General features: G+C 39.0%; 4 protein-coding genes across 12 annotated transcripts; all 4 read left to right on the top strand.

Moving 5' to 3' along the window:
* Positions 1–5,920: 5,920 nt before the first annotated feature.
* LOC121772411 (transmembrane protein 184C-like) lies at positions 5,921–9,081 on the top strand. Of its 3 annotated transcripts, none has more exons than XM_042169510.1 (5): positions 5,921–6,138; positions 7,309–7,567; positions 7,649–7,771; positions 8,321–8,611; positions 8,702–9,081. In XM_042169510.1, exons 2-5 carry the CDS (start codon positions 7,319–7,321, stop codon positions 8,909–8,911), a joined length of 873 nt encoding a protein of 290 aa, XP_042025444.1. In that variant the 5' UTR covers positions 5,921–6,138; positions 7,309–7,318; the 3' UTR covers positions 8,912–9,081. The 3 variants fall into 3 exon arrangements, with proteins under 3 accessions (XP_042025444.1, XP_042025443.1, XP_042025442.1); XM_042169509.1 differs by having other exon boundaries at positions 7,303–7,567; XM_042169508.1 differs by having other exon boundaries at positions 7,298–7,567.
* Positions 9,082–10,295: 1,214 nt separating this feature from the next.
* On the top strand, positions 10,296–13,646 carry LOC121772038. Its single transcript, XM_042168970.1, has 6 exons — positions 10,296–10,916; positions 11,622–11,699; positions 11,863–11,897; positions 11,984–12,039; positions 12,717–12,815; positions 13,280–13,646. The coding sequence occupies exons 1-6, from the start codon at positions 10,488–10,490 to the stop codon at positions 13,336–13,338; spliced, it is 756 nt and encodes a 251-aa protein (XP_042024904.1). The 5' UTR covers positions 10,296–10,487; the 3' UTR covers positions 13,339–13,646.
* A 139-nt stretch (positions 13,647–13,785) lies between these two features.
* Positions 13,786–17,356, top strand: LOC121772037 (uncharacterized protein YnbB-like). Of its 7 annotated transcripts, XR_006044252.1 has the most exons (12): positions 13,786–14,281; positions 14,862–14,972; positions 15,051–15,113; positions 15,203–15,316; positions 15,402–15,551; positions 15,661–15,738; positions 15,829–16,050; positions 16,153–16,239; positions 16,352–16,471; positions 16,558–16,632; positions 16,697–16,789; positions 16,946–17,356. XR_006044252.1 is itself a non-coding variant. In XM_042168965.1 (11 exons), the coding sequence occupies exons 1-11, from the start codon at positions 14,003–14,005 to the stop codon at positions 17,003–17,005; spliced, it is 1,413 nt and encodes a 470-aa protein (XP_042024899.1). In that variant the 5' UTR covers positions 13,786–14,002; the 3' UTR covers positions 17,006–17,356. The 7 variants fall into 7 exon arrangements, 5 of the variants coding, with proteins under 5 accessions (XP_042024899.1, XP_042024902.1, XP_042024898.1 ...); XM_042168965.1 differs by lacking the exon at positions 16,558–16,632 and having other exon boundaries at positions 15,667–15,738; positions 16,904–17,356; XM_042168968.1 differs by lacking the exon at positions 16,558–16,632.
* A 1,337-nt stretch (positions 17,357–18,693) lies between these two features.
* LOC121772723 (60S ribosomal protein L18-2-like) lies at positions 18,694–20,421 on the top strand. Its single transcript, XM_042169922.1, has 5 exons — positions 18,694–18,761; positions 18,842–18,931; positions 19,007–19,135; positions 19,600–19,782; positions 20,061–20,421. Exons 1-5 carry the CDS (start codon positions 18,759–18,761, stop codon positions 20,217–20,219), a joined length of 564 nt encoding a protein of 187 aa, XP_042025856.1. The 5' UTR covers positions 18,694–18,758; the 3' UTR covers positions 20,220–20,421.
* Positions 20,422–20,791: the final 370 nt, after the last annotated feature.

Raw genomic sequence — 20,791 nt, 5'->3', positions numbered from 1 at the left:
ATCATGACAGGATTGGCCACCCACGAAGGATACTTCACTTCGAATAACACATCCGCCTTCAATAATTGACGGACTTCGTCATGGATGACTTGACTTCGTTCTGCCGCAAAGAGTCTTTGCTTCTGTTTTATCGGCCGGACCGAAGGATCAATATTTAAACGATGAGTGATTACCTCGGGGGGCACTCCGGTCATGTCCAACGGAGACCATGCAAAGACGTCTTTGTACTCCTTGAGGAGCTGGATGGTTTTTTCCCGAAGTAGAGGCGTTCCCGCGAAGCCGATCTTAACCGTTCTGGATGGATCGTCTTCGTACAGCTGAACTGTCATCGAATTCGGCTCCGGTATGACTTCGGTCATTGCCTCTGACTCCGGCTGCTGTGATTGCTATGCTTGGTGGTGCCGATCTGAATGCTCGGCACTTCTAAGCGCAATTTGCAGACATTCCTTTGCTCTCTTTTGGTCACCTCGGATGACCGCTATCCCTCCTTTAGTAGGGATCTTGATGGTGAGGTGATAAGTGGAGCAAATGGCCCGAACTGTGTTGAGCCAGTCTCTTCCCAGGATGACGTTGTACGGGGACCGAGCTTTCACCACGAAAAACTCAATCATCGTACTGGAGCTAGTAGGCGCTTTCCCCACCGTGATCGGAAGGCTGATAATACCTTCAGGGCGGGTGTCCTCCTGGGCGAAGCTCTTCAGGGGAAGCGGAGCCGGGCTGAGCCGAGCTGGGTCCACTTCTAGTTTGTCGAAGCACTCTTTAAAAAGAATGCTGACTGACGCTCCTGTATCCACAAACACCCTGTGGATCAGTTTGTTTGCCACTCCGGCTTGGATGACAATGGCGTCTTGGTGAGGAGAGATGGCCGGGACGGGATCAGCATCCGAGAACGTAATCACTTCGTCCTGCTTCAGCCTTTTATGCGTTGGCTCCTCTCGATTGGAGCCTCTGCGCTCTGACTTCAGGGACGACTTGGTCTTCCCGGCAGGGAGAGCGTCAATAGTCAGGATTACTCCATCATATTGCGGCTCGTCATCGTCTTCGGGATCCGGCTGCCTTTTCGGATCCTGAGGAGCGCAGTTCGCACCTCTCTGCTTCTTATTCTTCTTTGACTGCTTGCTTTGGTATTTTTTCAATGTCCCTGCCCTCACAAGAACATCGATACCTGCAGCCAAGTTTCTGCACTCCTCGGTATCGTGACCGTGGTCTTGATGGTAGGAGCAGTAGTTATCCTGGGGTCGGCGCGCGGCTGATTTCGTCATCCGCTTTGGCTTTTCGAACAGGTCAGAGTGCAGTTCGAAAATTTCCGCTCTCGGCTTGTTCAGCGGTACGAACTGAGCGGGCGGCTTCTCGGGATTGAGACGGGGTCCCAATCTGTCTTGCACCGGAGTCCTTTGAATCCTTTCAAAAGGAGTTCGGCGAGGATGTCCCTGATCGCCAAAAGGAGTTCGGCGAGGATGTCCCTGATCGCTATGATCGGGCTTCCTCCTGTCTCCTCGGGATGAGCTGTCTAAAGACCGTTTGCGACGGTCAGCCTCATCGGCACGGGAGAACTGGTCCGCAATGTCCCACATCTCTTGAGCTGTTTGCGGACTGCATTCCACGAGCTTTCTGTAGAGAGCTCCGGGCAGGATTCCATTTTGGAATGCCGAAATGACAAGTAGATCGTTGAGATCATCTACTTGTAGGCATTCCTTGTGGAATCTCGTCATGAAGTCGCTGATCCTTTCGTCGCGACCTTGACGTATAGAAAGCAGCTGAGCCGAAGTGATCCGGGCTTCCGCTTTCTGAAAGAACCTCCTGTGGAAAGCATCCATTAGATCTCGGTAAGATCTAATGCTGCCTTGGGGGAGGCTATCGAACCACCTTCTCGCGTTCCCGATGAGCAGCTCGGGAAACAGCTTGCACATGTGGACCTCGTTGAGACCCTGGTTCGCCGTGTTATATTGATAGCGTCCCAAGAAATCATGAGGATCCACGAGTCCGTCATAGGTTATCGACGGAGTTCGGTAGTTCTGTGGTAGGGGAGTTCGGGTAATATCGTCCGAGAACGGAGTCCTCAATGCTCCGTACATGGCGAACCCGACATTTCTTCGGTATGGAGGAGATGGAGTTCTCCTGTGATTCCGGTACCGAGGATTCTTTCTCCTGGAAGACATGACACTACTGCGGTAGTGACTATCTCGTATGGAGGGAGAGGGGGAATCCGCCGTTTTCGTCTCCGGCTGCTTTTGGCTTTTTTGCAGGAAGGTTAAGAATTCCTCCTGCTTTTCAGCCAAAAACTGCTTGACAGCCTCATTCAAATCGGGCTGCTGGGAAGACTCAGTGGGACGATTTTTGGAGCGGCTTGTTCCTTCGCCATGAGAACTGGTGGTGGATTTATCCCTAGGCTGTTTTCCAGACCTATGGGATGGATTGGCTTCCTCCTGGTTCTCACGGGCAGGAATACGGGTACTCTGCGATCTGGTATGCATTTTTTGGGTGGAAAAAATGGATCAAAAATTCGCTTTATCACAAATTTTGTTCTTCGTTTCCCACAGACGGCGCCAGTGATGGATCCGCGAATTTCTGATGTTTGTAAATGCTGGTAGAGAATAAAGACTACGACACAATGAATTTACGTGGTTCGATTTACTGAAGTAAATCTACGTCCACGGGAAGAAGGGAGGACAAGATTGTATTGCTTGATCTGGGATTACAGCTTACAACACAGACTTGCTATATGCTATTTTATCTCTAGAGAGCTTAACCCTTTTCTATCTGATCTAAGTTCTATTTATATATTGAACTAAGATCGTGGCTTGCATCACCACCCTAAGTCGTGGATGTCGTGTAGGTCATGGCCTAAGATCGTGGATGTAGCGTAGGTCATGGCCTACGATCGTGGCCTGAGTTGACACCAAGTGGTAGTGGGTGTGTTGGAAGTTGTGGAAATCCTGTATGGGTCCACTAACTCCTTGTTCGGTCGAATACTGAGACCGAACTGCTTTGGTTGCCGATCTGAGAGCAGAGCTTGATGCCGACCTGAGAGCAGAGCTTGATTGGTTGGCTTTTACCGAGCTGTAGGCTGAGGCCGAACTCTTTGTTCGGTCGAATACTGAGACCGAACTGCTTTGGTTGCCGATCTGAGAGTAGAGCTTGATTGGTTGGCTTTTACCGAGCTGTAGGCTGAGGCCGAACTCTTTGGTAATGCCGAACTCATACTCTTCCTTGGGCTTTGGGCTGATGGGCCGTCATTGCTGTTGGGCTTGTTTAGTACGCACCCCATCATGATGCATGCCCTAATACATTTGGTGAAATACGGAGTAATTAATATCCATCTCCACCAAGAATGAAACAATAAAAAAACAAACCATAACACAAGTAAAAATTTCTTACTTACATTACTTTCTACTAGGAGTATAAATTATCTTGTAGTAGTAATCTTGGAGATAAAGCACAACAACCAATGCCTCTATAGTCTCTATCCAACAAAGCACGACACTCATCTTCTCGAAATCACAAACTATGAAATCTTCTTCAATCTCAACTCTTGTTTTCATCTTGTCGTGTTCATTGGCTGCCGATGACGATTTTCTTCATTGTCTCTCTCAACAATCATGGATTTCCAACCTTGTTTACACTCCCCCCAATTCATCCTACGATTCCATCCTCCAATTCTCCATTCGCAACCTCAGATTAGACTCAGAATATATTCATAAACTAAAAGTGATCATAACCCCTGAGCACGAATTCCAGATCCCGCCCGTCGTGCTCTGCGCTAGACGGAGTGGTCTCCAGATTAGATGTTAAGAGCCTCCTGCTCCTAACGGTGAATTCCGTCCGAATTCACAACTATAACACCACAATTCCGGCGCCCTCGTTTAAGGGTCGGCGGACAAACGATAGGGCTGGCGCGGAGGAGTCTCCGTCGGCAACATTGAGAGTTTAAATCTGTTGATTAATCCGGCGCCCAAGTCTTGGGTCGGAGGTGATCTCCGGAGATAGAGCTGGGCGCAAGAATGAATCTTGTCGGCAGCGATAGATAATTTTGGATGCTTGATACTCCACAAGTGGGCAAACGATAATGATTTTATTAATTGATTGAATGAATAAAAAAGATAACAGCCTATCCTATTTATAATGCTACTGACTTAATGAACAAGAAAACAAAGATATAGAAAAAGATATGCTAAATTCCTATAATATCTAAACTAAATAATAATAATAGAGGTTCGTATCAACTCCCCCACGGTTAAAATCCACCTTGTCCTCAAGGTGGGAACCACGAAGCAAAAAGGAGAGTTGAAAGCAGAAGCTTCGGCGAGGCTACTCCTCCTGGATCAAACACACACCGAACAGATGAACGTCTCCCTTCTTCACTTCCATAAAAAATCAACAAAGGAGACCTAACTTTGTCGGAAAAATTCCGTGCCAAATCGAAAAGCTTGTCCACGCCGGAGGGGCCAGTTTTGGTGTGATCGTCGCCTGGAAGGTACGACTAGTGGATGTTCTAGAAACTGTCACTGTTTTTACTGTCACAAAGACCGTTGAACAAAATGCGACTCAGTTAGCACGCCAGTGGCAATATGTCGCCCCTGGATTGGACTCAGATTTATTCAAAAAGTTTTATTAAACAGGGTGAATTCCAATGTTTTATTTAATTTCTTCTTGCTCTTCCTAGGAGGAGTCGACATGCTACTTCCCATGTTGCAAGACAGTTTCCCTCTGTTGGGTGTGGTGAGAGAAGACTGCATCGAGATGACCTGGATCCAACCCGTCTTATATTACTCTGGGAGAATGGCAGGATCGTCACCGGATCAAGGCTCGGCCCAAGGTCTTCTAAACCGGACGCCGGAGACCGTGTGGAACCTCAAAATGAAGTCCAACTACGTCAAGGAGCCTGCTCATGAGAGCATGTTCCAAGGCATTGTGAGACTGTTACGTGAGCCAGAAGGGCTTCTGTCTCGCGTTTACACAATCCCCTATGGTGGAAGGATGGAGGAGATTCCAGAATCCGCCACCCCGTTGCCTCATAGGGCAGGTAACTTGTACAAAATTGCTGGTGTGGCTTACTGGCGGGACCGCGATGATGAAGATTCGCATAAGTACATAAGATGGAGTTGAAGGTACTATGATTACATGACTCCTTATGTCTCGAAATTTCCGAGAGAGGTTTACTTGAACTACAGAGATCTCGACATCGGAGTAAATAATTTTGGTGGACAAACAAGTTACAAGCAAGCAAGCAAGCATTTGGGGCATGAAATATTTCAAGACTAATTTCAATAGTCTTGTGAAGGTCAAAACCGTCATTGATCCGACCAATTTCTTCAAGAATGAACAGAGCATTCCTCCCTGTAAGGCAGGGAGTAAGATGCAGTTGTCCTTTTCTTATGAATAATTGATTAATGTGTGAATTAATTAAATTATGTGACGTAGTTATATGAAAATAATATTTGTAATGTGGTTATATGAAAATAAATTAATATTATTGATTAGCTTATTTATAAATTTATATAGTATATGATGTTTTTTAGTATATATTTTAACAATAAACATAGAAGTGGAATGGTCTGAGATTACAATTAGTTACTCTTCAAAAGTTAGTTAAAATTCGTAGTTGTCGTTAAACTGAAACTGTAAACTACATAAAGTTAACATAAATAATTTCCAAAATCGAAATGGAATTGCTGTAGGCACACGAAATTTACTAAAGTATTTGTTTATTAATTTGATATCTTTATTTAGTTGAAATCTTATACTCTTTCAATGATATATTTCCATACATTGTTATAAAATACTCCCAACTACCCATATCAATCTCTTTTCTCAATTTCCACCTAACTGTCAAACCATACAATCCACGAATCCATTAACTACGTGTTTCAAATTCCTTTATTATTGCCCATTACTTTATTTATATACTAATGGAGCATTACTTAATTATAGATTTGTTGTGAATCTCAACCATTAACAGGGCACCCCAGAAAATGTCCCATGCCAGATAAGCCACTTCTTAATTAAAAATGATCTCTACATGACGTTCGTTAACACTCATTAAGCACAGACTTCTTTGTGAAACAGAAATTTTTTTTAAAAAAAAATCAACTAATCGTCTTTCTCGATTTCTCCCCCCTTCTCCGATCACGATTTACTGTAAGTCTTCCCCTTATATCTCTAGCTCTTGCTTTATCTGATCTAATTTCTGTTTGATTGAGTTTACGTTGATTATCATGCAACTTGAGGCTGAAGCATTTATCACGAGTTGTGTTAGCTATCAGTTCTTCTCCGATTAGATTTGGATTAAATTTGGAGAAATGCAAAGTAAGATAATGAAGTTAGAGAGGATCCGTAGCATTTTTGTTGGTTTGCAAAGTATGTTATGTTGTTAGTGATTGAATGTAAATAAAATAAGAAACTCATAAAGGATCAAACTCTGAAAGAAGTTTGTTGAATAATTCGTTGAGCTGAAGGAGTAGGACGAGAAACTGTTACTTAGATTGTCTGATAAATTGCAAGAAATTTGTGACTTTCCTTTAGAGCTAGTCATGTTACTTTGATTCTGCAAATTTGGGTCAATATCGAAATTAAACAAATAATACTATCACTAGCAGATCATTCCTTTAGTGAAATGATAGAGAAAACAGCAAGTTAGTTCAAGGATATTGGTTGAGTTACTGAGTAGCGAGCCATTTTCTCTAACAATATGCCTGAATGTAAGTGTTAGAAGCAAAGTTGGTAGTGCAACAACCGTTTGACAAAAGTACGCAATGAAAGAAATAGCACAGCAACTGTTTCGAATTAATGCCAAAACTGAATTCAGAAATAACTTGACTACGTAGATCCTCCTAGGAAGCCGATTACAACTTAGAATGCTCGACACCTCTCTCTGGCTCTCTCAAAACCTTAAGAGGGTGTATAGAGCAATGAAAGACTCCTAGTCCTAACCAACAATTGAACATAATCCTTTCCATTTTCCTTTTTTATTCTTTTTCTTTTGTTTATGTAATCTGCTCAGTTATAAAGGTTATACTATGTCAAAAGAGTACCTCTCAACATGTAAGTTGTGGATATGGAAGTTTTGAGAAGCTAAATAGCATATAATGATGACCAATGAGTGAATAGTTTTCAGTTTTGAGGTTTGTCATGCCTAAGGATATGCCAATTTGAAATCGGTTCATGATTTTATCATCTAAACTGTGTGAGATTTCACTAGCAACAACTAAAAAGAAAAGGCAAGACCAACACACTTTTTCCTTAATTGCTTTCGATATTAAACCTATGCTTAGAGTTCATAATGGTAATATTCTGTCAGCCCAGCTACAGATACCTAACAATGGATCGGGGGAAGTTCACACTGATGGGATCGACTGTGTGTGTCATGCTCAGTTTACACTTCTCGATACAGCTAGTGTCCCAACATTACCTAGCATGGAAGAAGCCCAAGGAACAAAAGGCAATTATCATAATCGTCCTCATGGCTCCCTTATATGCTATTGACTCTTATGTTGGTCTGTTGGACATCAAAGGAAGTGAAACATTTTTCACTTTCTTGGATTCTGTGAAAGAATGTTATGAGGCTCTGGTGAGTTTTTTAACAGTTGCGATTCTGTTGCTGCCTTAAGCATGATTTCGTCAAGGATGTTAACTTTGTCTTCAATGGTAGGTGATGGCAAAGTTTTTGAGTTTAATGTACACCTACTTGAACATATCCATAAGCAAAAACATAGTACCAGATGAAATTAAAGGAAGAGAAATTCATCATTCGTTCCCGATGACTCTTTTCCAGGTACTCTCCTCATTCTTTTAGTACTCCTATTAATTATTCAGTACTGTTGATAATAGATGAATGAAGTATGTCATATTTGATCAGGATGTATGCTGTTGTTATAGTTTACCTTGGTACAGATTTTATTGGATATCTCTTTTTCTGTGATAAAGGGCACAATTATGTCATGGCTGGATTGAGAGACAAAATTAGAATTCATTAGTTTAGTACCAGAACAGACAAGGAAGTCCTAGGATTGTTATTACTTATAAAGTTTTGGCTCCTTTGCCGCCTTCTCTAGGAAACATATGGTATTTGCTAATGCAGAAAACAAGGTTTACCTGATAGTTATTGCAACAAAATCTAGGAGTGTGCACATTAGTACTAGTAAGTTTGATTGTGATTGCTTGTATTCTATGTTTATCCTTTTTGTAAGATTTTGTGATGGTGTTGTATCTTAGAATTTGTACAATGCACACATGACTAATCCTTTTTTTTTTTGCTCTCTTTTTTCGTCAATCTGAAGTCATAATAAAAATGTTTCTACTTGTATGTTTATTTTGATTGCAGCCCCATACTGTTCGTTTGGACCACAAAAATCTCAAACTTCTCAAGGACTGGACATTGCAATTTGTTGTGATCCGCCCTGTCTGCTCCGTCTTGATGATAACGTTTCAACTTCTTGATATGTACCCTAGCTGGCTGAGCTGGACATTCACCATCATCTTGAATGTTTCTGTTTCACTGGCCCTGTACTCTCTTGTTGTGTTTTACCATGTTTTTGCGAAGGAGTTGGCACCTCACAAACCCCTCGCTAAATTCTTGTGCGTCAAAGGAATCGTCTTCTTCTGTTTCTGGCAGGTATGTTTCCCATAAACCAGTTTATAATGTGAGGAAAATTTAGGATGTAATGTGACTCATTGCTTAACCACTATGTGTGTCCATTTGCAGGGAATCATGCTTGATATTCTTGTAGCGATTGGCATAATAAAATCGAACCACTTCTGGCTGGACGTCGAGCATCTTCAGGAAGCTCTTCAGAACGTCTTGGTGACTGTGGAGATGGTATTTTTCTCCCTTCTCATGCAATACGCGTATAGCGCTGAACCGTACCGCACCAGGTTGAGTTCGGTCAAGACTGAAGAGAAGAAGAAAGAATGATGAGAGAAGGTTTATACGGCAGGGCCATGGAGTACTAATAATTTGTCTTTACCACTAAAGTTAGTACATCGATTACTATACGGATGCTAGTATGAACTCAATTCTGTCTCAATGGCCATTTTCAATTTTGTTGGAAATTTTGAAGAGTTTTTCGCGGTTGCGCAAACTTATTTGTACCTTGTCTCGTATTCGTATCATAATTCGTAGGCCTGAAACAAGACTGATCAAGTGATCATGAAAAGTTTGATTTACGTCTCGGTCACATATGCGACGAATTGATGAGTTGGCTACTAGCTGCGAAGCTGGGTTTTTTTCAACGATATCATTTTGCAAAAATGATACAAATAATAATGATTTCACCTCATAAATTTTTTAACTGTATGGTACTAGTACATAAATCTCTAGCACTTGGTATGCAATAAATCAATTACGTCGAGAACAATTCATCACTCAGTTCATTTTAATTTCTTTTTTTGTTAAATTTCTTTGTTTTATTAGTAGATTTTGGAGCATCTGCAATGGGGCGGACAATATACGCCCGCCACTGCGAATGGCCGCCCTAAGCCACGGATGATGTATAGTCCGAACAATGGTTTTCTATTTTTTTTGTATTTTTTATCTTATTTTTCACTCTATAAATACACCACATTTTATCTTCATTCCCCACATATTCCAATCTCTTTTCCCAATTCACTTCTCATCGAAGACATTTTGTCAAGTAACTTTTGAAATTGTAGTTTTTTTAGTATTCCGCCACATTATGGATGCTCTTAGCTAGGTGCCAAATGCAAGAGGCCTATGAATTTAAAAATATGAAGTATAATTACACTATCTATCCCATAAAAATAAAGACATTTGAGATGACATAATTTTTAATGTGTAATTGATAAAATAAGAGAAAGATAGAAAATAGTTATAGAGTATGTTTGTGGAGAATGAAACTCACCTCATTAAAAAGAAGAAAATTATTAAAAACAGAAGTGAATTATTTTTATAGAATATACTAAAATGGAAATAATCTCTATTTTGTGGAAAGAAGTTTTAGGAGATAAAATGAAGTTAAAAAGACATTTTCAAAAAAATGATCGAAGTTGGAAACACAAAATCAGAAATAAGCCTAAAAACAATAGGAATTAGGATCCATCAATTCTTTTTTATACTCCTATTAAGACCATTAACAATGGTGGGCCTTCCAATAGGGCCCTTTATTTATTTATTTATTTATTTATTTATTTCCATATCATCATTTTTTGGAAAGTGCCTATCTTTCTACGGTGGAATGACCCTCTCATAAGGCTCTTCGAGAAATTAATAAAAAAATTGAAAAAAAAGTTAAAAAAAATAATTGAGAGTTGCTCTACAATAAAGGGCATCAAGGGGCCATTCTCATAAAAGGCCGCTGTTTCTCAGAAGCAAAAGTGTAATAAAAATCCATTCTCTTCTATCTTCTATCTTCTATCTTCTATCTTCATCTTCATCTTCATCTTCATCTTCATCTTCATCTTCTACTCTAAGAGCTTCTTTAAACGCAATGAAATTAATTGATCAATCGATTGCTTGACTTCCTTATACAACCATGGCAGCATTAATAAAAATTTCCATTAGCTTCTCGCATGCTCGCCCTCTCCCTGCATACACTTATTCTGCCAAGAAATTTGGTTTGAATAAGTTAAATCTTTTACGACCCATCTGTTATCGTTCGACATCAAGAACAAAGATTGAATCTTTTCACAAAGACCGTTTCAAGGCGGGTGTTTCTAGGGAGAATCGGCCGTTTCTTGGAGTGGGCAAAGGCAAAGATGGAGTTCCAGGGAGTAGGGGCAAGAGGGTGGTCTTAGTGAAGTTTCGTAACGGCTTTAATGGTCTCGGCGGCGGCGGTGGTGGTGGAAGAGTTGGCGGTGAAACGGCGAGGACTGTGGGAAATTTGGCTTTGGCAATTTTGCTCACTTATCTTTCAATGACTGGGCAGTTGGGCTGGCTTCTTGATGCTATTGTTTCCCTTTGGGTCTCTCTCTTCTTCGTTGTGTTACTTAATACTAGTTAAGATGGATAGATTGGTTATTGTTGGAAATTAGTTTCTTTTGGTTCTGATTAATGTTAGAAAACAATCTTAAAAGTCTCAAGTAGTTAGTTATTACTAGTATACAATCTTATCTTAGTAGTTATTAGTAGTACACAATCTTAAGTTGTAGATTGATTAATGTTTAGTTTCTAATTAAGGTTGGATGGCTTTTTGATGCTATTGTTTCCTTTGGTATCTCTCTCTCTCTTCTGCATTATGATATGTATAGATTGGTTATTATAGGACATTAGGTTCTTTAATTTCTAATCAATGTTGAATGGCTTAATATTAGTCACAATCTTATCTTAGTAGTTATCAGTAGACAGTATTAAGTGGTAGATTGATTAATGTCTGATTTCGATTAATGTAGAATGGCTTAAGCATTTCAAGTTGTGCACTACCATTTCATTAGCAGTGTTAGTGTTTTTCAGTTGTGCTGTCTTTTGAATTTATCATTTAGCTTTTTCTTGCTGGAAGCTTAAGTGTATGAGCATAAGCTGACCATTTCACTTTTGATGATCTAATGTGATTATTAAGAGTATTTGTTCTTTCAAAGGATTGCCATTTGTTACCATGTCTAGTTGTCGATTTTATACGGCTAACTGAATGATGAAGCCGGCTTTATTTTCACATGGCGTTGGTTTTCAGCTTCTTGCAGTGCTTGTGCCGATTGTGGGCATTGGGGCTTTTCTGTGGTGGGCAGGCCGAGATATTCTCCAAAGCAATGTTAGTGATACATAACTTGACGTGCTTCACCTTGAGCTATATTATTAAGTATTGTACAAACATCAACATTTTGTGATTCATGCTGTGGTTATTAAAGTAACTCTGTTTGGTTGAGCATTACATTTAACAGTATGTTCATTAACTGAGCTATCTTTACGTACAGTGCCCAAACTGTGGAAATGAATTCCAAGTATTCAAGTAAGTTACAATCAAACTCCTTCAGTCTATGAAAAAATGTGCAACGTAATTACCGTGGTTGGATGTACTATATTTTTTTATTGCAGATCTACTTTGACCGATGAGCTGCAGTTGTGTCCATTCTGTAGTCAGCCGTTTTCAGGTAAACTGAAGCGAACTGTATCCAGACAGTTATGAATGCAGGATTTTATATTCGTTTGCTGGGGTTCTGAAGAGCTTTGCCATGACCTTTGTTGTATTTTGATATTGCTTTGCTTCGTCATTGTTGAGTTGCTAACCACCCATCTCTTTGTTCTTCTATTGTGCTTTCTTTTCTATTTTTCGTAAACAAGTGTCATTTTTCTCAAGGCCAATTCCATTTTATCTGATTGTTCTGTCATTGTTTACTTTTTATTTATTTATGTGTTTTCCTGATGATATCAGCCATTTCCTTAACCCCAGAGATAATAAACCTATGTTTTGATACTTATTTTTTTACAAAGAGGTGGCTGTCTTTGTATCTAGTAGTATGAAGGAGACAGACGGAATGGGACAGTGTAACTGTTGAAACACGAACCATACTATAATCAATGAGCTTCTTATTGATGTCAAGGATTATGGTCTAAATTGTTCGGTTTAGGCTACTAACTACTAAGCTTCAACACCTAATTCTGTCTAAATTATGCAGTTTTAACACATTAGGGAACTGCCTGACTTTTCCAGTCTGTTGAAAGGATTTTGCTACATTAGATATGCTGAATTGATCCGTATTAAGATACTGCAGTCCTTCCCTCCCTGCTTTTTATTAGCTGAAAGAATCTCTCAAACATGTTAATGCAGTCGAGGGTGATGAGTTTGTCCCGGAACCAGTGAAGTTTTCCAACCAATCCACAATATTTGATCAACCATTTGGTGACTTCAATCCCCGTACGAAGAAAGGTTTGCTTCTTTTCCAATTTGATGTTCTTTGTGACTAAACCAAAACTGCATTTGCAAGTGGATTTCAAAAAGTGTTTGTTGCTATAATCTGGCAATCTGAAAACAGGCGTCTTTTATATTTGGGATAATCATAAAAATGAAATAGATGAAGAAGCGAAAAGTAAATAGATGAATAATCATTACGTTCAACTGAGAGCTTATTTTCATGTGGAAAAGAGAAGTAATAGTTCCCCGCGTGTGTTCTGAGCCCACTATGACATCTCCTAGTACACACACAGACATGAGTGATGGACCCCACCATCACTTATCATGTTTGTGTGTGTGTAGGAGGAGAAGTTATAGGTGATCTCTTGTGGTTCTTGTAGAATGATGCTTAGCAACTCCCAATTATTGCCATATTGTAAAAGATGAAACATGTATTTCGAAACCTTTAATGCTGAGCATTTCTTGATCTTATAATGCAGGAAAAAGTTCATCTGTTTCTGTTGTGGATATTGAAGCAGATGTAAGAGATGCAGAGTGAATTAGCTTGTCTAAAAGGCTAGTATTAATGGAACAGACACACTCTTATGGCGAGGGTTAACACAGACCTGACCCCCTTTGCGTGGGAAGTGAAGATGCTCCGTGCTGTATATAGTACACAAATATAATAAACAGTTTGATTGTATATTGTGTTTTGTGATTCAGTAGAGCATGAACGCATATAGTTCAGTTGGTAGAGTTGGATTTTGTCTGTGTATCTCATTGAATTCAAGTATGGTGGTTGAATGCATGCATGCATGCATACATACATACATACATACATACATATACATACGTTTTGTTTTAGTATATTCTCCTCTATCATAGGAGTGATCTTGTAAGGGTAAATCTTTGATTGACTGTACAATAGATTAGATAAGATTGTGCCTTATTAAAGTTGCTCAGTTGAATAGGTAATCTTGTAACAAAAGTCACCTCTTGCCAATTCACTCTAAAACTATCTCGGGATGATTGAGACATTGAGCATTTGTAGTTCTAAGTTCTAACGTGTTTTTGTCACAATCTTTTGCTCATTTGATCATTATTAAAATATCATTTGATCATTTACTTTTATAAAAAAGAATAATTTTCTTTTATAAATTTTATATTTAAGCAAAATTACTCTTATACAATTGTCGATAAAAGTTTGTTTAAGCAGCAAAGAAATGTGTAAGCTCTTATCCTTGAGCACCTCTTCCACTCCTCCGGCGCCAACTTTCCGCTTAACCTGCGCCGCCGTAGGTTTTCCCGGAGCCACAGTTGCAGTGCGCTCAAGGCCAGGGACCTCAGCTCTTTCTATCCACTACAATGAGCATCAGTTCGTACCGGAGGTTGAGAGAGCGGTGGACTCGTTGTACTCGGAATTCCGAGCTGTGGATAATCTGGTGGCGTGCAACTCGGCCCGCGTGCTTAAAGCTTTTAAGAATGCTCGTCTTGGATTCCATGTAAATTCTATTATTCAGCTTCATTTCATCTGATTTTTCTGCTGCCTAATCTATTGTTTGTAGATTAAGTTTGATTGTGCTTATTTTACAGGACAAAAATGTTTGTTTACGGTTGATTTGTGAGATTTGTAATGGGAACCTGAAATTAACTTAATTGATTAGGTTTAGATCATAATTCGGTATGGGAGTTGCTTTTGTTTCAGTTTTGTTCATGAAATATTTTTACTACTACTATTTATTTGTAATCTAAACATGTTCAATTACAATTCTGTAAGTTTTCACGTGATTGCTCGGGGCGTTTACTTTTGTGGATTTCCGTAGATGGATAAAAATACTCCACTAATCCTTTGTTTACTAAGATTGATTGGAACTTGGAGATATCCCAATGCACTTAATAATTTTGCTTTGGAATAGATTACAAGGATTGGAGATCCTTGTAATCATATATTATCCACTATGAAAAGTAAACGCCCCGGGACACAAAAGGGATGGTTCGGATACCCATGTGTGGCTCTCTTGATTGCTTTGTTAATTTACTTACTCTGTCAAACATTCAATTACATGAATGTCTCTGCATCAGCACTTTGGTGGCAGCACGGGCTATGGCCATGAGGAATCTGGTGGGCGTGAAGCACTGGATGAAGCTTTTGCAGAGGTTTTTGGTGCTGAATCTGCAATTGTTCGAGGACAGGTTTCACCATTTTTATGTTGTTGTTTCTCTATAGGACTGGGGCTATAGGTTACTTAACTTACCCTCATCTGATACCAGTTTTTCTCAGGTACTCATGCAATCACATGTGCTTTGTTTGCTTTCCTAAGGCCTGGAGATGAGGTAAGTTACAACTTGTGCTGTTTCTAGTACGCAAGTCATTTTTGGCACATTTATTTATTCCTTTGATTCAGATGATTATTATTTTCCAGCTTCTGGCAGTTGCTGGAGCTCCCTATGACACGTTGGAAGAAGTTATTGGGATCAGGGACTCTAATGATTGGGGTTCTTTACGAGACTTTGGAATAGATTACAGAGAAGTGTCAGTATGTTTCTGCTCGTTCACATACTTATTGAGAACCCTACATTTCTTATAGATGCTTGTTTACCGAGTATTATCTGTATTTGAAGCTTACAGAGGATGGAGGGCTAGACTGGGACGCCCTGAAAATTGCTCTGAAACCTCAAACAAAATGTGCACTCATTCAAAGATCATGCGGTTATTCATGGAGGCGTAGCTTGAGTGTAGAAGAAAACGGCAAGGCTATAAAGATAATCAAGGTAGCTATTTTTTTAGCTTTTTATGTAGTTTAATTGGTGAGTTACCACTGGTACACTTTGAGAATATAGGTTTTTTCTTAATATCTCATTCCATTTTGAACCAATATAGTTGCAGAATCCCCATTGTTTGGTCATGGTGGATAATTGCTATGGTGAATTTACAGATAGAATCGAACCTCCAATGGTGGTATGTAGAATTTTCCTTTCAATACTGATTCCACCTTCCTCGTAGAGTTTCAAAGCTCAATGCTTATTCTATGTGGTTGGTTGCTGGCAGGGTGCAGATCTAATTCCTGGAAGTTTCATAAAAAATCCTGGTGGAACTATAGCCCCATGCGGTGGGTATGTTGCAGGGAAAAAGAAATGGGTAGCAGCAGCAGCTGCTCGTCTCTCTGCCCCGGGTCTAGGAATTGATTGTGGTTCAACGTCAGGAGATATAATGCGACTGTTTTTTCAGGGCTTGTTCCTTGCTCCACAAATGGTTGGTGAAGCAGTAAAGGTGAACCATTCATTATTTTTCTGTCATCTTTTCTCCTCACAGCAGCCTTCTGAATCCTAGAACATCTCCATCCAATGATGATGATTTTTCACGTATTTCCAGGGAAGCCTTCTTATTGCTGAAGTAATGGCAGGTAGAGGATATGAGGTGCAACCATTTTGCCGAGCCCCCCGCAATGATGTAGTGCAGGTGCCTTGAGTAATTTGACATTACACATTAATATCTTCTGTTGTTATTAAATGTTATCATGCACTTAATAATTTAATGTGTAATGATTCATACTGCTTTATTCCACTGTCAGGCAGTAAAACTTGGAAGCCGTGAACGGCTGCTCGCCTTTTGTGAAGCTGTGCAAAGAAGTTCTCCAGTTAGCTCTTTTACAAAACCTATAGCAGGTGCAACTCCTGGCTATGCATCTGAGGTACTTATAAAGCTGCAACATATATCCGAACTATATCTGCTGCTTTTGATAGTTTAAACTCATTCGCGCTTTCATCTTTGCCCAAGGATATAACCAAAATTGAGCTCATCAACATGTTCTGTTGGATTTGGTAGAGGATATCCAAATGACATGATTACTAGGTGCTGTTAACTCTTTCATGATCGTATTCGCGTGCTTCCCGGGTAACAAGAACTCGTGGTACAGGTGATATTTGCTGATGGGACTTTTATTGACGGAAGTACAAGTGAACTTTCGTGTGATGGCCCTCTCAGGGAGCCATATGCCGTCTTCTGCCAGGTTCATGTCTCATCTTCTCTTGCACTAGTTATGAATAACCTTTCCTTATAAAAGAGATGTCTCCACCACTGATCTTTGTGATCCAATGGCTGAAAATGAGCCTTGCCTTCTCAGAATAAGAAGGGTTCTCATTTGAAGATATTTCTCCACAAACAGGGTGGCAGCCATTGGACGCAGTGGGGACTAGTTCTCGGGGAGGTGCTAAAAGCGTTGTAAGATGCGCACGTTTCTTAGCAAACATGGGCTGTACTGGCTGACCTACATGCAATGGGGGAGCCCCTAATGAATTCATTTTTTAAACTTTTTTCTATCATAAAGTTTTAAAATTTATTCATATTTTATACACATTATTATATAAAAGCCCCTATTAATAATCTAAATTACCTACAAATTTGTTTTTAAGGTAAATTTTTAACATTTAGCCCTACTCACGTTTATTTCTGCGTCCGCCACTAGGCCTGTATCCCTCCTTGTATGGTGTATCCGTTCCAATTTTGATCATAGTTTGACGTGTACTCTATTAGATCATAGTTTGATGTGTACTCTATTATTCATCTTGGATATTAATCACAGTTGTACTTCATTTTTGTGTATCATTTGTGTACTTTTATTTATCATTTTGTTGTAGTAACATATTCAGTGATGCTTTAGAGGATGTAGTTCAGAGCACATTGTACACAATAAATAATCTACTTTCATTTCCTTTATATTGGTACGTGCCTTCAATTTTCTATCCTAAATTTTGATCAATTTTGTAGTAAAAAAGTTGATAAGAACAATATGTTGCATCAAATTTAAAGTAAACTCAAAATAATAAACCAATAAGTCCTAAAAACAATCTTTATCCAAATTCGGTTCTTTATCGAATGTATTTTGAATTGGAATAAGACAAATAATTAAAATTAAATTTTCTACGTCATTCAATTTTTATTAGCATAATTACAATATAATTCTGGAGTAACATTTATTGACTGTATCATAGATTCATAATTACAAATAATTACGTATCGAAAACTGCGGTATGACTAAATATTATACTTATATCATACCTAATTTTCAGATTACCGATTGCGGTATACCGAAAATTAGGTATAATCATTTTTTTTATATCGTTACAACAGTATACCAAATACGGTACGCTATATCGGAAAAACATATTTTATACCTAAAATATCTAAAAGTAGGGGTTTGGAGGATTTTTTCTTTTTAATTCTATTTTGAATATATACCGGTTTTCGGTATACCGTGGTATACCAAATATATGGTATATACCGAAAATTCGGTATGTCACGGTATACCACAATATATGAAAATTGATACTGTTATCATACCGAAATCTTTCGGGACCAAAACACCGATATTTTCGATACGGTAAGTGTGGTATTTCTGTATTTTCCCCCACTCTGTATATACCAATATAATATATGATATATCCAAATCAATTCAGTTCTATACTGGATGCAATTTGAATTGAATTACTTTTTTTTAAGTAATATAAGACTGAAAAACTTTCATATATTATTATTGTCAAAATGACAAAATATTTAATACTCCATCCCTCTCTAAAGAATAGACGATATTTGAAACGGTACGAGTTGTAATGCATAATTGGTAAAGTAAGACAGACACAAAGAAAAAGTGATTGGAGTATTATTAGTAGAGAATAAGACCCACCTTATTAGAGAGATTTTTTTTTTCTTAAAAAGAATATTTAATTTTAAAGAACATCTAAAATCACAAATATGATTTATTTTTAAGGGAGTATATAAAAAAAATTGAAGGTATTTGACAATTTTGAATATTGATTGTTACTATAAAAATTTAGTGGGCTGAATTCAAGCCTTAATAGAGACAGAAGCCCAATAGGTTAAAATCCCAACTCCGAACCCTATAAATTAGCTTTACAAATCTTTTGTGCTACCCTGGTTCTCGATCTACTCCGTAATTGAACTCCATTTCCAGTAGTCCCATGGTGCGCCGCCGATCTCTGTTTCGAGCCTCGTGATTAAGTTATTTCGGTTTTCTCTAATTGTTTGATTGTGTTCTGTGTAGGGTATTGATTTGGAAGCCGGAGGCAAGTGCAAGAAGACCAAGCGCACTGCGCCTAAGTCCAATGACATTTACCTGAAGCTTCTCGTGAAGGTTTTACTCTCATCTTCTCTCGCCAGTTCTCGTCGGTTGGGAATTAATCTGACTTGTGCGTTTTGTATGTAATAGTTGTATAGATTTCTCGTGAGGAGGACCTCGAGCAGCTTCAATAAGGTGATATTGAAGCGTTTAATCATGAGCAGGGTCAACAAAGCTCCGCTTTCGCTCTCTCACCTCGCACAGCTCATGAAGAACAAGGTAGCCATTTTTTTTATTACGCCGGCGAGCCTTCTTGTTTGTTTAATTGTTTGTGTTGGTGCTATTCATATCAGATTATTATCTACTCTAATTAGTTGAACGAGTCCTTGCAAATTAATTAGAAATTTTGTATATTTGTTAGTATTTTGTTAGTTAACTTGTATTACCATAGAATGTGTCGTTGCTAAATGGAGTATTTATACTTCCAACTTCTCGTTTGTGGATTGCTTAGTAGAATGTCTAAATTGAATTAGTTGTATGAATCCATGTCAATATTCGGAGGTAGTGTTGATGTAGATGTTTAATTGAAATACTTTGTGGGAGGGTGTATTGGCATGGCTCATTATTCATGTTTGGTAATTGTCGGGGGCCATATTAACAATTTCAATCATGTATGTTAGCCTATTTAGTTTGTAAGTGCATAATTAATGTCCAAATGATTGTAAATTTTTTGTTATTTGTAGGAGAACAGGATAGCTGTTCTTGTAGGGCCTGTAACCGACGATATTCGGGTGCATGACATCCCTGCCATGAAGGTTACTGCCCTGAGGTTTACAGAAAGAGCCAGGGCTAGGATTGAGAAGGTTGGTGGTGAATGCCTGACCTTTGACCAGCTTGCTCTTAGAGCCCCTCTTGGACAGAACACGGTAATTCATCCTCTTTTGTCTAGCTCTTGAAAATCTTGAAGCAACTTAACTCATTAGTATTATATTTCTTATATATGCTCTTGATCCAAAAAATTCTAAATGTTGTTTTGTAAGATAGAACTGTAATAATAGCTTGTTGATGTAAAATAACTTATCTCTGAATCCAAATTGGTAGCACAGATATCTTAAAATTCCTTGCAGGGATAAGGTATCATACTCCTAATTGGCTTCAAACCTTTTCAACTCTGTGAAGGCTAAACTGTGTTTGTTTATTTCAGGTACTACTGAGAGGTTCTCCTAAAGCTCGTGAAGCTGTGAAGCACTTTGGTCCTGCTCCGGGTGTGCCACACAGCCACTCCAAGCCTTATGTGCGAGCCAAAGGAAGGAAGTTTGAGAGGGCAAGAGGAAAGAGAAACAGCAGGGGTTTCAGGGTTTGAGTTAATGTTATTTTACTTTTGAGATGTTGGCCTCCACCCTTGAGAGTTTTGTTCTTGTTTCAACGTTTTATGGATACGGTTATCATTGAGTGTACTCTATATTTTCTAGTAACATCTAAACTTGCCCTAGTTTTTGAATTCTACTTCAAAACGTTGTTTTTTTGAGGTCATTCAAATTTAATTCATGTCAACACTCTCGTGATATTCGAGTTGCAACTCTATTATTTTTGATCTTTTAATTAATACATTCAATAGTTAAAAACAGTTTTTGAATTCTACTTCATAATGCATTTTATGTTGCACATAGTTTACTAAAATAATTGTTTCTCAAATAGTAAGTCTTACAATGAGCATCTTTTTGTTTCTCTAAATTGATGAAAAAACTAGTAGTATATACTCTTAAGAGCATAGTGGGGCGGACGATAGTCTGTTCAATGCATCGGGCGGACTATCGTCCAACACTGTAGCCATGCGGACGATGGCCGATGCATCGTCTGCGCCCTATGCTTCGTCCGCGGACGATAGGTGTTGGAGCACGCATCGTCTGCGGTATCGTTCGCCCTATTGCGGGC

Source organism: Salvia splendens, chromosome 16, assembly GCF_004379255.2.
Source record: "Salvia splendens isolate huo1 chromosome 16, SspV2, whole genome shotgun sequence".
NCBI lineage: Eukaryota > Viridiplantae > Streptophyta > Magnoliopsida > Lamiales > Lamiaceae > Salvia > Salvia splendens.
This window is presented reverse-complemented; position numbering and strand designations above follow the sequence as displayed.